The 18206-nt window shown below is 37.2% G+C and overlaps 1 protein-coding gene across 1 annotated transcript in view; it reads right to left on the reverse strand.

Annotated features, from left to right (window-relative positions):
* Positions 1-18206, reverse strand: part of LOC109926711 (probable voltage-dependent N-type calcium channel subunit alpha-1B) — a 235086-nt gene that overhangs the window by 205265 nt on the left and 11615 nt on the right. The window contains exons 4-7 of the mRNA XM_048613606.1: positions 16828-17029; positions 14745-14909; positions 11263-11373; positions 9586-9675 (exon numbers count right to left, since the gene is read on the reverse strand). Coding sequence (XP_048469563.1) covers positions 9586-9675; positions 11263-11373; positions 14745-14909; positions 16828-17029 — 568 coding nt within the window. The remainder of the gene's footprint in view (positions 1-9585; positions 9676-11262; positions 11374-14744; positions 14910-16827; positions 17030-18206) is intronic.

The raw sequence follows: 18206 nt of genomic DNA on the forward strand, positions 1-18206 counted from the left end.
ACAGATGGAGGTCATTTGGCCTAAATTGGAAAGGGTGAGAAAAGGATTTACAAGATGTTACTGTGACTAGAAGGTATAAGATATAAAAAGAGGCTAGATAGGCTTCTTTTCCTGGAGCATGGGAGGCTGAGGGGTGGTCACATAGAGGACTATAAAATCGTGAGGGGCATAGATAATGTGAATAGACAAGGTCTTATCCCCAGATTTGGGGAGTCCAAAACTAGAGGGCATAGGTTTAAGGTGAGCAGGGTAAGATTTAAAGTGACCTAAGGGGCAACTTTTTCACACAGAGGTTGGTGCTTATATGGAATGAGATGCCAGAGGAAGTGGAAGAAGTGGGTACATTTACAACATTTAAGAAACATTTGGACAGGTATATGATAGGAAAGGTTTAGAAGGATATGGGCCCAACACCGGCAAATGGGATTATTCAGTTTAGGAAATAGTTGGCATAGATGAATTGGGCCAAAGGGCCTGTTTCCGTGCTATATGACTCTATGTCACTGGCTTTTTAAGAGAACTGGCCACTTAATTAGAGCACAGAGGTCTACAGAACAGAAAAAGTTCCTTTGGCCCATCAAGTCTATGCTCATCAAAAACAAGCACCTAATTAAATCTGCTATGTTAATGAATTTCTGGAAAATACCGTTGATCACTATTACCATAACAGTTGCACACGCTAATGAATTGCATATTTTAGTTGTTTTATTAACACGAGCATACATACAATTGAACGTTTTCCTAGACAATGCCAAAGACTTCCTGAGGCCAACCTTCCAGAAAGTAAAATGAATTGATCTGAACAGCAAGACTCTTGATCAGGAGTGGGAATCAGTAAAATGTTTTACCATTGGACCAACCAGTCAACTGTACATAGCAATGGTAAATTCCAAAGCATTTTCTAGAGTGTTCCTTTTGAGTTAATATTATTACAACCTGTGAATTGCAGAATCCAACCAATGGAATACCTAACTCATTAAACAGATTGAACTCCATTGTTTAAAAGTGAATGATAATCATCAATGGACAAAGTTGGTTAAAATGAACTGATTGAACAAATATACACTCAGATATAATTTCTTATACAGAAGTCCATACTAACACATACTGGACTTAGTCACTTAGCTATCAGGCCATTGAGCCCATAGGCAAATTAAAGCCAAAAAGATGATGTAGTTCAAATGTAATTAAGCATTAATTTAAAAAATAAATCTATGCATGAAGCATTTGTGACATAGAAGCCGTCAGTTTTAAGCATGCATGCAATATTAACCCACTCCTGCCCAGTTAGAAAAATTGCAAGATTCAGTTGTGACCAACAATTGGACTATTCCCAAGATAAAAGCATCAGGAGTAACTATGGTAGTCATACTGCTAGCTAGGTTCTATAGGTTCCTGTGAGGAAACAGACACATCAACAATTCTTTCATATGACCCTGAGCTTTCATATTGAGTTTGACACATTTGTTTTTTTTTGATCAGCATCTCACTATCCAAAAACTGATTTTATTTTTGAACAATGAGGTTAACGGAAAGGAATTATTTGGCTGGTATATGAGGAACACTTTTGAATTGATGAATTCATTAAGCAAGTACATTAAAGAAAGTGATGGTTGTCCGTTTGGGCCACTACTATAAGAGCCCAGAAAAGTTAATTGTTAACTTAATTATAAAACAAAACAGTAAAGCTAAAATCCAAACAATAATCTTGTATATATTTTCTAAAAGAAAAAAAACAGGAAATTACTTGATTGCTATGAAATTTTTTAAAAGATTGCTTGCTTTCTCACAACCTGTATTAGACTCCACCTAAATAATTACTTCTCTACCAGAAACTAAATCCTGAACATATCAAAGACAGAGGAAATTGGAACTAAAAGCCTTCCTCTTAATGAGAAGACTCCAAACACATATTTCCTTCAATCTGTCAAGACTACTTTGATCCACCTAAAACTTCTTTTGTAATTTAAGATTTGAACAATGAGTTTAAAATGTTAACTGGACATTTAGTTCTTAAAAGTTGCAAATTGTTTAGAATTCTACTGTGAGACAAATTACAGAAATCAATCCATTCCAAGGCAATTGTCGGCCTCAACTAAATTAGTGTTTTTTTAAAATTATTGTTTAGAATGCTGACATTGTGCCTTCAACATTTAGTAGGCTTTTGCAAATATTTTCTTCTGCTCTATCCCCTGTAAGTTGATGCATATCAGGAGTTGATTTGAACAGGCAAATTGAATCTTATTGAAGGTGCTTTTAATTACAGTTTGCTTCTTTAGAAACAAGTTTGGGTTTGGCATAGACTTTCCTTTTCTATGTTTGTACCTAGAACTGGATTGTCATTCAACTATCAATCTTTGGGGTTGTTAACTAAAAGAACAGAGAGATGTGTGATGGAAGATTGCACCGCATTTTCATTTTCCCTGACCTTGTCTTTCTACAAACTTAATTTTGTTTGGGAGAGAGAGAGTCTGTGGAGAGAAAAAAAATGGCTGGTTCCAATCCTGTAGTGGGTCATTGATGAAATATTCTCACAGAATTTATTTTAGTGGAATTGGAGAAAGAGGAAACCACAGAGAAGCATTTGGAAATGACACTTTGTTTTCTTATCATCAGAATGGGAGGCTGTAACTGTCCAGTGCATTATTGAGGATCAGAAAACTGGAAAGTTATGTACTCCTGATATCAGGATCTTTAACAGTAACAACCAAATTAATTTTGTAATTCTATGCTGGAGTGGGAAATAGATTTCTCAAATTTGCATTTGGGAATATTAAATATAATTATGCATTCAGAGAAATGTGTGACTGGAATAAAACTGGTATCTAATAGTTGCAGCTGACTTAACACTAATTTCACTAAATGTCAATTGTGTTAATTACCCCATTAGAGACAAGAAAATGCTCTCACTCCTGGAAGAAGATAATATTATCAAATACTGGCCCAGAAGATAAATCTGATTAGCATAGAGGGTGTTAGATTGTGTCGTGGGCACAGGAGAGGTGGATGGTTTGGTATACTCCTCAAAACATCAGGAAGACATGCCAATCCTTCCATTTTTAAATCAGCAGGGATTCAAAGCATGTTTTCATAATGATCTCTGATCCCTCAGAGGGAAACTGATCATGTAATTACTGTGCATGGGCCCTACAGCAAACCCCCAGCCTATTTGTGGAACCAATTATGTTGTTGGTGACTGAGGCTCTGCAGGATTTTTGACTTGTCAGGTCATTCATTATTCCATTAGAGGCCGAAAAAAATCACTGCAAAGTCAGCGTATATTTCTTTACCTCAAGAATACTGCCATCTTTAAGTGAAGGGAGCTCAAAAGGTAAGATTGTCTCTTTTACAGCACATTGAGAAACACCCAAGAACCTGTTATTCTTAAAGCAAACTTTAGATCCAACTAACTCCTAATGCACTAAGTAGCATTACTGCAGTCTTGCAGGTATCACCTATGTGTGAGCCCCTGGTTGGGTTGTTATTGGAATTTCTAGAGAAAACATGCTGTTTTGAAGTGTGATTTGATATTTCATCAAAGAACTGAACTCCACTCTGGACTTTCTTCCAAAAAAAGAGGGGGAGTCACACATCTTGCCAGTATGACCGGAGGCATTTTCTCATTGACAGAAACATGATATAGTTTAAGGATAGTACAAATTTTAGGGTGCAGAGTTTTGCCTCAGTAGGGCCTTACCTTTGTCAGTTATCAGTGACATATGCTTTTGAGATACAATAGCAGAGGGGCTTGGACTGCTCCCTTGGTCTTTTAGTAATCTTACTTAGCAACAGTTTTTCTCTGTTGAATTCATTATTTTCCCCTTAGCAAAACTGCAAACTGAACAGATATGGTAATATGGTGTTATGGATTTTTTTTTGAGATTTCCTCTCTAATTGAAAAAAGGTTGATCAATATTTCTGACATGTTACTGCAGATGATGTTGGACTGGATCTGAATTGAGCAATCCTGCTGATGGAAAATGCAAATCATAACTGCATTATAAGAAGCTAATTAGGGCAGATTTAAAGCACGTAGTTCATTTAAATGAGAGATAGTAGGACCCTAACTCCCCACCTACACTTATCTTTACTGGCCCCATCCCTGCCTCTTCGACCTGTTTGTTTCCTCTCCACCTATCCTCTCCTCTATCCATCTTCTATCCGCCTCCCACTCTCTCCCTATTTATTTCAGAACCCCCTTCCCCTCCCCCTTTTCTGATGAAGGGTCTAGGCCCGAAACGTCAGCCTCTCTGCTCCTATGATGCTGCTTGGCCTGCTGTGTTCATCCAGCCCTGCACCTTGTTGTCTCTAGTTCATTTAAATGTTTTCTCTTCCCCCACTTGTGTTTATGTAATGTTTTGGAGTAGATCTCTTTCAATAGCCAAACCAGATAAATACTATCAAGGGAACTATTTGGGAAGATTGATTTGTTTAAGAGAGAGCTGAATTAAAGTGAATGTGAAACAAAACAGTTGTGCAATTTTCCTGAGTTTAGTGAGTAGCTCTTCACCAGAACAATTCCTCCAATCCAATTATAATTTTTAAAAAGTTACAATCAAAAAAAAAGTTAATCCTAATTCTACAGACCTACAATAAGTGAGAACTATTATTGTTGGTAAAACTTAATTAAAGCATGTTTAACTGCAGAGCTGAAGAACATACTTATTCTATTTTCTGTTTGTTTTTCCTTGATCAGTATCTTTCTTATATGCCTTTTTATTTCAGTTACTTCCTCCTTTTTGTTTTAAACCGGAGGCTATCATTAAAATTTAACTGTAACGTTTCAGGTTACACTTCAAACTCTCTGCCATAGACTACAAAACTCCCAAAGTCTGTCATCAGCGTGGAAAAAGGAAAACAGGTTCTGGGCAGGATAAGCTGCTACAGTGAATACTCTGCACTCCTGCATGTCAGATCACGGCAGAGAAAAAAAAGCTTCACCTCTGTCTTTTTGCATGCACCAATTAACCAGAAAAGCAAATTATAAAGCAAACCGATTCCAATCAAAAAAAGAGTTCTTAAATTGATGAAACCAACCCGTTGCTACATGTTGATGTTGTTCATGGATGATTGATGTTGGCAGGATGCAAAGAAAGGTTTTTTTTGGGAGGGAGCAGCAGGTGTGCAACATACAGACGAAGACATGGATTTTCATATTGGGTGTTGATTGGATGGCGTGATTCAGCAGGACCGTTGGAGAAAATAAGGAACATAAACAAGAGGAAATGAGAAATCAGATGAGCAAAACTAAACTCAGTTTTTAAAAAAAGACATCTCTTGAATCAAATTACAGTCCAGCAAATCAGTGTTTGAACTCATGACCTTCACAGTGATGCTGAAAAGGACTATCTTGGAGTAAATCAGAATGTGGGCTCATTGCAGATTTACCAGGAAATAAAAACCAATACAAGAAATAAGGAGCGACAATTTTTATCCAACTAGTGAAGACCTAGGAGTTGAATAGCAATTTTATAGCCGAATAATCATGTGATATGTAACTCAAAAGGTCTAAAAATTCTATGTTGCCACCAGCTTCTAACAAATGGCAGCAATTATAAGCACATCAATTTTTCATTACAAGGAAGAGGCTCTTTGTTAACTTATTTCATACCTAGGTATTTTGAACATTTTTTCTACTGCATTGGGTGTCACTTTAACTCAATAATGTTTAGTACAGCATAGTAATTTGCTCAGGAATATATTTCACTTTACAATTATTGAAGGGTACATTTTGCAGTGCTGTGTTACTGATGCAAAGTTTCATTCAATGGCATCAGAGATTGGGATGGATTTACCGTGTTCAGTTATGTCAGCGTTCGACTTTAAACACTGGGATAAAAGCTCAATACTGGAAAAATTGCATACTCGAAAGTCAGACTCCTTCTCTCCAACTCTTCAACTTTTCCATTTCATGAAGTACTTCTCCTGACACGATTCCCATAAAATTTACCCTGCACTAAGCTTAACTGTTACAATTTTATTGCAGTGCAAATGCAAAACTAAAGGGCAGGGACAAACCAGTCCTGTGAGGCAGTGTGTTCCAGAAAGTTCTACTGGAAATCTATGTACAATGACCATCAGGTGACAAAAGGATCAGCCTTGACAGTGATGCTGCCAACAGTTAAATAGCAGTAATCGCTGTGCAGAGTCAAACACAATTAATCGCAAGTTGAATGTGGTCTTGTCGGCCTAATGATGCTGAAGAACTGTAGCCCAGCTCCAGTCAGCAGCTGCAGAAGAGAAAGGGATTTTTTTTTTAAATTTCAAGTATCCCTTAGTTGACAGAGTCAACAGATGTGAAGCTGGAAAAGCACAGCAGGTCAGACAGCATCCAAGAAACAGGTTCGGGCCAAAACCCTTTGTCAGGGCTTCATCAGGTTTGTTTTTCTCCTCGGATGCTGTCTGACCTGCTGTGCTTTTCCAGTTTCACATTTATTGACTTTGGCTTCCAACATCTGCAGTCCTTACTGTCTCCATATCCCTAAGTTGACATGGCTGTAAACTTAAAGGAAAGTAAAAGAAAGTAACCTCATTTTAACCTGTGCTCACTAACCGGTAGTAATGGATGATTACTCAAAGTTATCTTGAATTGTCGCTCCTAAAGGAATATACTGACACAAATAAAAATTATAATTGCATGAATACAAATGCATTATTTATTGATTTGCATTAAAGAATAAACAATACAAGCTGTAGGTGGATAGGATGTTTAATAATAATAATAATGATTGTGGCTGAGGTGCAATTTTAATACATCTCATGAGAAACCATTTACTAATTTAATCATGCACAAATCAACCAGATGGGTCACCTGTTGTACATCTGTCACATTCTGCAGAATATCCAAGAAACCCTTTTTTACCTAGGAAAGCTCAACTTAATACCATATATTAGTTTGTGGTAAATTTCATGTATTTTTACTTAAATGCCTGAATATGAATACCTCCATTTTAACTTGCTAAGCTAACAAAGTCCACCATTAGTGAAAATTAACACCCAAAGCAGAACAGACTTCTAATAAACGGTAGGTAAGGGAACAGCTAGAACTGATGGCTTCCAATCAAGATGGAAAGGACCCATCTCTTTCAGGTGTTGACTTGTGTATACGTGTAGGTGTTGAACCATGCATATTTGCAGAAATCTTGGCTCCTTTTCCTTTAAGTCCTTAATTTGCATTTTTCCCTTCATCTTTTCCTCCCAATGTTTTCTGTCATGCAAGTCTTCCTAGTGGACATTTCAGGTGCAAATCCAGGCCAGTAACTAACTGATTCCAAATAACACAAATGTCTCAGGGAGGGACTGACCACTCTAATATTTCCTCCTAAAGGAATATAGTGAAATACTCTGCCGAGTCATTAGGGAAAATGTAATCTTAAATTTGTTTCCTTTGGGAATAAATGAATAGTTTAATCTTCTCAATATAGCCTCAAGAAGATCCCCGCCCTCTCAAGTTGGGAACCTCAAGTAACTTCTTAAGTCTAACTTACAATGGAATCAAGTTAGTTGAGAACTCGACTTGTGCGAAGCAAGTCTTCCATATTTTTATGGGAGATTACTATCAGTAAAATGATTGGAAGAATCAACATGTTTTTCTTTATCACCACCATTTTAAACATCACTAACATAACTTTACAGGGCAGATCAACTCAAAAGCCCCAAGACTTAGGAGATATGGGACTCACTAATGTCAAGACATCATCAAGGATGATCACAAGATAAATACAGACGATGAAAGAAATCAATGTTTTCTTGTAGATCACCCACCAGGGTGGTTTTGCTATTCCCCATCTCATTTCATCACTTAGAAGCTTAAATTAATCTTGGGCTCTCACCGTTACATTGAATGCAATTTGAGGAGCTTTAGAATTCAGGACTAACTGAGTATACAACAGAACTTGGCTGGCATTTCTGGAAAGCTCCCAGTTGCATTTTCGGCCAAACGAAATGATGCCAATGAATATTGACTTGTTTGTAGAAACATCCTGACAAAACCTCATGGCTGATGCTGGCTAAGTAGGTCTCTGGTGAGTCTACAGTCAAGTACAGCTCGTTACATAGTTGCATTAACATGAAAAGTAAGTTTACTTGCAACAAGATCATAGATTTATTTGTGGCAAGTACATTATATTGGAAGCACTTTATTTATATTTTTTTCTTCCAAAGCATCTGTAATTTCAGTCAGAATTGTTGAAAGGTACTTTAAAAAAACTAAATTGATTTTTAAAATTTTTAACAAGAACAACAATGTATTAGTTTGTTGCTCACAGTGAAAAGTTGACAGTCACTCCAGGTAAGCTACAAAAAGTATACAATTTGCTACCAATTTGTTGAGTATTCTCCAACAAATGTGAGATACGAATATTTTTTTCCGAACTTCCCTCAAGTCCCTTAAGTCAGGGATTGATGTTAAACCCAGGAAAAAGGTAAAAGAATAATTAATGTTGAAAAGTTTAATGGAGAAGCATCAAAAATGATTCCATCAACTTTATTTTAACAAACAAATTAGTCCACTTAAAAACAACAGGTCAATACTTTAGTTAAAATAGAAAGCAAAGAACCATACTAAACTCCTGATCGCTAACAGCACCATTAATAATCTCGAACATGTAATTTTCCATCTTTCTTGGTGTCAGTTTTGTTGTGGAGATGAAGGATAGCCATGCAGCGGGTTAGAATATCAATAACATTAAACCTATTTAAAGTTGTTTCTGGGCACTAACATCTATTGATTGCACGTCCATTTCCATTGTTCTAAACTGAACACCTTTGGAAAATCCCTTTATACCATTTCCATTCCCTATCACAGTTTCCAGTGAAGCTGCAAAATGGGTATTACCCAAAGTCAAAGTGTGGAAGATCATCGGGCTGTGGGCTCCTGGTGAATTTAGACTGCAGGCTGAAACTGCCTGGTATCCGTGACTAAATGAGACTTCAATCTGCCACCATCTGGCAGGCTGGATCCAATCCCAGTTTTCAGGAGTGAAATGTTGATTTACTTACTTCATTTCATTTTTTGTCCATAATCTGATGCTTTCAGAGACTGGGGGGTCAAGAGAAAGCTGACTACAACATAATGAATCTATATCTGTTCTACCCCATGCTCATTAAATAGGAAGCTGGAGGGGGAAGTGGGGCTGGGAAATGTGTGGTGGTCTATGGAGAGGCAGAAGCATTTGGAAAGATAGTGAACCAGAATGAAGCCACATCACATTCTTCCCATTCAATTTTCTACCCGTGGCATCCCCGGCTATTAGTTGAGGTACAGTCAAAGCTGAGAAAGGCCTGGAAAGTACATATACAACCATAATTATCTGAAACAGCTTTCATAACATTTCCAGAGCCTGTACTACCCCCAAAACATCACCTCATATAAAGAATTTCTGTTGCAGTATAAATAGTGGAATTCAACACATCCTCATCATGCCAATTTAAATGAACCAAACTGGTAAATTTGGTGTTTATTCATTGTTCCAAAAGAAAAATTCAAATGCCGATTATGTAAGAATCCAGTTCAACATTACGCTGCACCTCAACCATTGGAGTGAAAGTAGATTTTAAAATAACAGCTTGATTTAGGGGAGATACACTTACCGCCAGCTCAGTGACTAAAATATCAGTAATACTTCCCAATACAGTAACAAAGTCAAACACATTCCATGCATCGCGGAAGTAGTTCTAAATCAAATAAAGAAGGGAAAATCATGATCAGATTGCCATCAAGTTAAGTGCTCAACTTTGTAGTCATTCATGTATCGTTGCAAGATAGTCTATGTATGTGAAACTGAGCTATCTTGCTGTTTCAGTTTCACTTCCTACACCAATTGTATAGTATAATTGTTAAATAATCCAAAGTGTACTTTGTGGCAAAGTGCGATAACACCAACAGGAAGCAGTCTGCTGCCACAGTCGCTACATTACAAATATTTTCACAGCCTCATTGGACCAACCTGAGACTTTTATACTAAAGCTCTGGGGCAGGCAGCTGTTTGTCAAAAGACAATTTTAACAAAATACAAGTGAGTGGACTTCTCTGTGTGAATTTTTGGATAGATTTCCAGTTTTTCAAGGAAGATTGTAACACAGAATTTTGCACTAAAATTTGGGCCTTTGCATTATGTTGCTTCAGGCCAATCTCAGACAAGTACATATACGACTGACACGCCTAGAAGGTGATATACCTGATTAGTGTTGCATGGGCACCTTGCCTTTAAGAACTCCACGTGCCGTATATTTACAATGTGGCGACTTTGCCTTATGGTGAGTCCGCTAATGATTTGCAAGTAGCACACAGAAATGATTTGGTTTGCTGTAATGTCTGCTTTACAACTTACAATTGGTTTTAGTGTTTGCAATAAACTAACTTAGCAGTTAAATAATCCCTGATGAGCAAATGACCATAAGACATTATCATAATCATGTTAATCAGTATCAATGGAAAAATAAGATACAAAACTTCCACTTTAATCATAATTTTTAAACTAACTGATCTTTTTCTTCATTTTTGGCAAGGCATAGTTACCTTAGTTTATGAAAGCAATTATGAATTTTTACATTAACACAAATAACTGTCAGAAATAGTTCAATCATGCAGGTCCAAAGCTTAACAGGAGTGGTAAATGTTAGAGTTATTAAAAAATATCAAGAATATTGCAGATTAATAACTAAAAAGACCTCTACCAATCAATAGAATGTTTTACATTGCATTTGTAAAGTATTTTGTCATATCTTTCAGTAACATTCCAAAGAGTTCTTCATAAAATCAAATAAATGTGAAGTGCAAGGTTATTGCAATGTGGGTAAATGAGACAGTCAACACGTACGCACATCATAAAGTGTACACAAGCAGTGACTGCTTTAGCAAAATTTGTTGAGGAAAGAATATAAACGAGAAGGATTTGCTACCCTTATTTAAAATGAGATTTTTTGGTCTATCCAAACAGGCAGTTTATCCGAAGCACAAGGGCTCAGATCGTAACAGAGTAGATCATGTGCTCAAATTCTGAAGAGTTTAAAGCCATATCTTGCTGACTCAGAGATAAGACTGAGACCTACAAAGCCAACCACTGATTACTTATGAACTTAGATATTTGTTTAATGGAGCTGCAGCTTTGGCAGGTTATAGAAAACATTAATTTTCTCTATTCGATAGTGAAACTATATTTCAGTAATATCTTCACAAGACTTTTTTATTCCAAGACACTGATTTTTTTTTAATATATCACATTACAACTGATTTGTTAGTTGAATTGAAATGTAACATACCAGAATACCAAATGCAATAAGCTTCAGCACGCACTCCATGGAGAACAGAAAAGTGAATAATATGTTCAGGTACTGCAGCATTCTGTCATAAGGGTCAGGAGCATTATAAAACTACACGAAATGTAAAGAAAACACAAAGAATCAATACCAGTCCTTTGGAGAATTTTGATTAAATAAACCAGGATTACAATTTTTGTACAAGGAGTAAAATAATTTCCTGCCCAGAAAAAAAGGAGTCTATTTGTTTCCCTTAAACACAGCTATGTTGAGGATATTGGAAAACTGATTTGCACTGCAGGTTGATTGTTCAAATACAAATATTCATTGATGTCCACATGAAACTTCCATCAGCATTACTTCATTCGTTCCCAAGTTTACATGAAATTACGTTGTTTCATCCTCTCTACTTTCAAACATCAACTAGTGATGCACAAGTAACAATTTCCCATACTGTCGCTAGAGTTGTAAGAGGCCCTTCAGCCCATCGTGACCATGCTTCTCAAATCCCACTTTCCAGCACTTGGCCTGCAGCCAAGTATGCTATGACAGTTCAAGCTGTCATCTAAATACTTCTTACGTGTTGTGAGAGTTCCTGCCTCTATCACCAACCAATAAAGGCAAGTATCTTTCTTCTCCACCTTACTCGCCTGTCCTGCTCCCTTCAAGGATCTTGCACATGCATAATAAGGTGCTTCTGATCCATTGTACTTCTTAGGGTCCTGTAACTCATCATTTATTCTATTGCTTTGTTGGTCCATCCAAAATGAATCACCTCGCACTTTTCAGGTTTAATCTCACCGCTGTGCCCACTTGACCAGCCTGTCTATATCTTCCTGCAGTCTAAGACTTTCCTCCTCGCTATTTACCAAAGCACTCAATTTTGTGTCATCTGTGAACTAATTGATCATACCTCCTACATTTACGTCTAGAATATTACTATCCACTGCAATCAGAAATGGAGGAGGAATTCCAGTTACAAAAACAAACTTCAATCATCACCCTCTGTCGCCTGGCACTCAGCCAATTTTGAGTCCAATTTGCCAAATTGCCCTGGGTTTCATGGACTCTTACCTTCCTGACCAGTTTCCCATGCAAGGTTTTGTTAAATGCCTTAGTGAAGTCCATGTAGACTAGATCAACTGAATTACCCTCATTTATATACCTAATCACAAAAATACAATCAAATTTGTGAGACATTGTCTCCTCCTGACAAAGCCATGCTAACTACCGTCAATCAATCCTTGTCCCTCCAAGTAGGGTCTGTCTGTCCCCCCCAAAATTTGTTCCCAAAGGTTTCCATACTTCTGATGGTCATCTCACTTGCTTTAGTTCCCTGGCTTATCTTTAACACCTTTCTTGAATAATGCTAACACATTAGCTGCTCTCCATTCCTATAGTACCTCTCTTGTGTCCAGAGAGGAATTGAAAATTGATGTCAGAGGCACCTCTCCACCATCCCATATATCTCATTTGAGCCTGGGAATTTCAAATTTCCAAACTTGCTAAAGCTGCTAATACCAGCTCTCTCTCAATGCTAATTTCTTCAAGTAATCACAGACCACCTTCCTGATTTCGATATCTACATCTTCCTTCTCTACAGTGAATACAAAGCACTCATTTAAAACCTCAACTATGTCTTCTGGTTCCACACACTTGGGCCCAACTCTTTCACTGTTTATCAACTTGTTATAGAGTCACACAGCACTGCAACAGGCCCTTCAGCCCAACTCATTCATGCCAGTCAGGTTTCCTAAACTGAACTAGTTCCATTTGCCTGCATTTGGCCCATATCCTTCTAAACCTTTCCTATCCATGTACCTGTCCAAATGGCTTTTAAATTTTGTAATTGCACCTGCCTCTACTACATCCTCTGACAGTTAATTCCATATATGCACCACCTTCTGTGTGAAGAAGTTGTCCCTCAGGTCCCTTTTAAATCTCACTCCTTTCAACTTAAACCTATATCCTCTAGTTTTGGACTCCCCTACCCTGGGGAAAAGACCTTGGCTATTCACCTTATTTATGCTCCTCACGATTCTATAAACTTCGATAGGATCGCCCCTCAGCCTCCTACACTCCAGAGAAAAAAAGCCCCAGCGTATTCAGCCTCTCCCTACAGCTCAAACCCTCCAATCCTGACAACATCCTTGTCTGTACCCTGTCCAGTTTAATAACATCTTCCCAATAGGAGGGCGATCAGAATTATACACAATTCGAAATGTGGCCTCACTAATGTCTTGTACAGCCGTAATATGACATCCCAACTCTTATACTCTGTGTTCTGACCGCTGAACAACTTCTTCACCACCCTGTCTACCTGTGACACCACTTTCAAGGAACTATGCACCTACACCCCAAGGTCTCTTTGTTCAACAACCCTACCAGGGCCCTACCAATAACTGTGTAAGTCCTGCCCTGACTTGTCTTACCAAAATGCAACACCTTGCATTTGCCTAATCATTGTTTCAATGATTGACTTAGCAGTCAATGATTTGTTTACCAATTATCTTGTGACAGTTCTTTTTTATTGATTGCTCCATGGATGGAATCATCAAAATTGGTGTTGCTGATTTTTTTTTTAATTTTAATTTCCTCAAGGCCAGTCTCATGAGCAGTAATCAGAGTTTTTATTACACTGACCATGCAATGCACTGGTAATAAACTATTCATTTCCTCTCAAGAAACACACAAATGAATGTCATCATATCAAGTTTTTTTTAATATAAACACCAACAAAAGTACGTGGTTTGAAGTGAACCATTAACTGCAATTAAAAAAAACAGCTTAGAATTAAATTAGACCACCAACTAATTTATGTGGTTGGTATAAAACAAGACAGGTTATTTTAATCTGGATTCAAGTTCAAATGACATTTGTAAATTGCTTATTCATCACAAATTATGACAGTAAGTACTCCTGAATGGGATTCCATTAGTTCCAAATCCTACTATGGTAACGTAGTTTTTTTTTAAACGATATAATGGGTAATAACCACAAGCCAAGTGACTACTTGATACAAAATTTTCAGCTTAAAACATGATAATTTCCAATTGCCTATCGGATTCTTGATGATGACTATTGTACATGAACTTTGGGTGACAGTATGAACAGGCACACCAATTCAGCCATCCTGTCATATCTCGCTCACATCTTTCATTTCTATTGAATGGATGACTAATCCACTATAGCCCAAAGTAAAAATTATCACTACTCTTGCTCTGGATAATGCAATTGTCCAACTGTGCACAGACAGCTATTTCAAGCATTTTTAACTTGTGCTGAAGACTGCTCTGTTACTTGTGAAAATAAAAGATTAGGTTTCTTAATGGCAAAATGCCACATAAAAGATTTGGCGTTCTTTAAAGCAGATTTTTTTCGTCACAAAAATCACCGAAGCAAAATTTCTAATTGTGTTTGAAGTACAGCAAATAACAGCATTCAAATTACCTCAGTTTTGTAGAGTGTTTGCTGTTGCATCTTACCTTCATCATCAGCACTACAGTATTGATTGCGATCATAGCCATAATAAAATATTCAAAAGGAGGGGAGACCACAAATCTCCACATCTTGTACTGAAAAGTTTGCTTGTTCTGTGGCATGTAGCGAGTCAGTGGTTTGGCACTTATAGCGAAATCAATACAGGCTCTCTGGAAGGAAACAACCAATGTGTCTGAATTGAACAAGGTTATAATTATCACAACATTTTTGCCTTGTAACATTTGAAGGGCAAAGTAAAAATCACACAATATTCAAAAATGCAACCTAAAGATATACTTATGCAGTACTTTTCAACAAGAAAGCATCATGAACTAACAGTGAAATAATACCATTTGTATTATTTGTACATTTGTACAGCAACTGTACTACCTCCAATTCATTTCACGTATGCTACATCAAATCTTGCATCCTAAGTTGAGCTACCAGATAGGAAGTAATTGCAAATGCGAGGGGAAATTAAAAAAAAGTTACAGACAGCCATTATAATTTGGCTACTTTCATTCATAAGGCCATTTAATTTTACTTCTGTCCTTCGTTCACTGTTTCCTTTATTAGCTCCCTCATAACAGTGCCCTCTTCAATTTCTTCTCACTGATTAATCACATTGCATTTTCTATACTTTATTTACATCCTTTACTCTTATGTAATCTGTGTGTGCCCTAATTACTATCTCTGCCCTAGTCTGAAGTTCTCTTTCTATTTCACAGTCAGCTGCCAGTTTGTATGATCCTTCTAACTTGTTTTCACTCTCGTAAACATAATGTGCTGTCTGTCCTACATTCAAATGTTCCATCATTACAAACTCTCTGCATCATATATTCACTGTCTCTACTATTTACACTTCTCTCTGTATACTACATTAAGTCATATATGCAGTATTCACCTCTTTATCATTGTACAGAAATTATCCATTATCTGTGCTCTAAATAGCTCAACCCTTTGGTGAATTTCATTTATTGAGTTTTCTAAATGATTAGTTTTAATATTAAAACTTGTCAAAATAATTGATTGGAACAATTAGTTCTTCTAATAATGTAAAACATAAAATATAGAAAAATATTTTCAATGGCTGTATAGGTCATTATGAGTACTTGAGAATGAGTAGACTTTATTAAAAAGGAAGAAATTATTCTGCCAGTTTGGAAATATCAAATGTCAGTTTGGAATAATAAGTCTAAGTGTATTCAATATTGAACATTCCAGTTGAAAAAAAGTAAATTACTACAATTTATTTCTTTATTCTTGGGATGTGGGCATTGTTGGATATGCCAGCATTTATTGCCCGTCCCTAACTATCTTTGAAAAGGTGGTAGTGAGCCACTTTCCTGACTCTTGCAATCACATGGTGTAGATACGCCCACAGTGACGTTCAGAAAGGTGCTCCAGGATTTTGACTCAGTGATAATTGAGGAACAATCATATGGTTCCAAGTGAGGATGGAGAGTGATTTGGAGGGGAATTTGCAGGTTGTGGTTTTTCATGCGTCTGCTGTCCTAGTCATTCTAGATTAAAGTGATCATGAGTTTGGAAGGTACTGTTGAAGGGAGCTCAGTGAATTGCTGCATTATATTCATTGTACAAAGTGTTGGTAGTGTACATCATTGGTGAAGGGAGTGAATGTTTAAGGTGATGGATGGGGTGCCAATCATGTCTGCTCCTTTGTTCTGAATGGTGGCCTGTTTCTTGAGTGTTGTTGCTGTTACACTCATCCAGGGAAGTGGAGATTATTCTATCACACTCTTGATTTGTGCCTTATGGATGGTGGATAGGATTTGGGGAGTCAGGAGGTGAGCTAATTATCACAGAACTCCTAACCTTTGACCTGCTCTTGTAACCAAAGTACTTAGAGATCTAATTCAGTCAGTTTCTGGTCAGGGGTAACACTCACGATGTTTACGGTGGGGCATTCACCAATGGTAATGTCAAGGGCCAATGATTAGATTCTTTCTTGTCAGAGAGGGTCAGGTTTTATCCTTTAATCCCAGAGATGAAAAGCAACCTTTAAGGAAATTTAGAAATAGAGTAGTCGATAAGTAGGTCAGCAAATATTACATTTTTGATGCATACCTCATTTTTCTCGAGACTGCACTCAGACAGCACCTTATCGCCCTGTTCCTGGAATGTAATGATAATAAGTGCAACAAAAATATTCACAAAGAAGAATGGAAACACAACAAAGTACACAACATAAAAGATGGACATTTCCATGCGATAGCGGGGGCTGGGTCCCTGATCCTCTTCTGTAGCATCCACCGAATGTTTCAAAACTCTGAGGAAGAGAAAACAAACATGTTATGAAGTTAATTCACAATCCATTAGAGACAACAAATCTTTATTTTATCAGCAGAAAACCTGTGGCCCCAAATTTACACATGGTCACAAGGAACTTAGACTGTCTACTCCACGTCCCAAACGCTTCTAAAATTCAGTCTACTCTAATAGATATTAAAATTATATTTGAATTGTTTAATGACTTTTAAATTCTAATTAGATGAACCAGTTCCATTTAACACTGAACAATACAATGCTGTATGTAAATCATTTCACTTATGTTGGTTAAGAAATCCATCTTTTCTATAAGCTATAAACAATCATAATTTTCAATGAGATCCTCACCACAGCTTCAGAGGAACTGAATAAACAGCCCATCTGAAGGATTTCCAGTATAACAAGAGAAAAAGAGCAATATTAGGCACATTACCATTATATCATATCAGCCATGCATCCAAACACGAGATCTGTCACCCTGCCAAGTCTTGGAATTTCTGCTCGTCATCTCCCTCAAAGTTTCATAAGCGTTTGCATCTCAGATGACAATGTCTTCCCTTATGTTTCTGCCAGCCTATAATCTTTCTCTCTCCATACTCCTTCTGCTACCACTCTTTGTTTTATCCATAAACTAGTGTGCTCCTTTACATTTTGCCAGCACATGCCTTCGAACCTCTTCCTGCATGCTGCTCCGCTTCTGCTGCTAAGTCATTATTGTAGTGATACACTGAACATCATTCCTTCACACCTCCATGAGTAGTCCTGTCCTCCAACCAAGTATGCTGTTTTATACCTAGCCTTGTTATCATCTCATCATTACTTTTACTCATCTCTGATAATCAATGTTTCCAGCATCATGAGCCTTAACCTTCCACCAGAGCCCAATCAAAAACTCTTTAGGTTCTGGCATCTAAAATATTCCAGGTTTCTTCAAATTGCTAATACAAAAAAACACTGACCCAACTCCCAAATTTCCATGCCCAATTACTGAATACTGAAACCCTAGGTTTGATAGATACCTTTTTTGATAGATCATGTGTAAAACATTTTTTTAAAAAATGAAATAGTAAGAACTGCCAATGCTGGAGTCAGAGATAACACAGTGTGGAGCTGGAGGAACACAGCAGGCCAGGCAACATCAGATGAGCAGGAAAGGTAACGTTTCAGTTCGGGACCTT

This window comes from Rhincodon typus, chromosome 28, assembly GCF_021869965.1.
Source record: "Rhincodon typus isolate 14 chromosome 28, sRhiTyp1.1, whole genome shotgun sequence".
NCBI lineage: Eukaryota > Metazoa > Chordata > Chondrichthyes > Orectolobiformes > Rhincodontidae > Rhincodon > Rhincodon typus.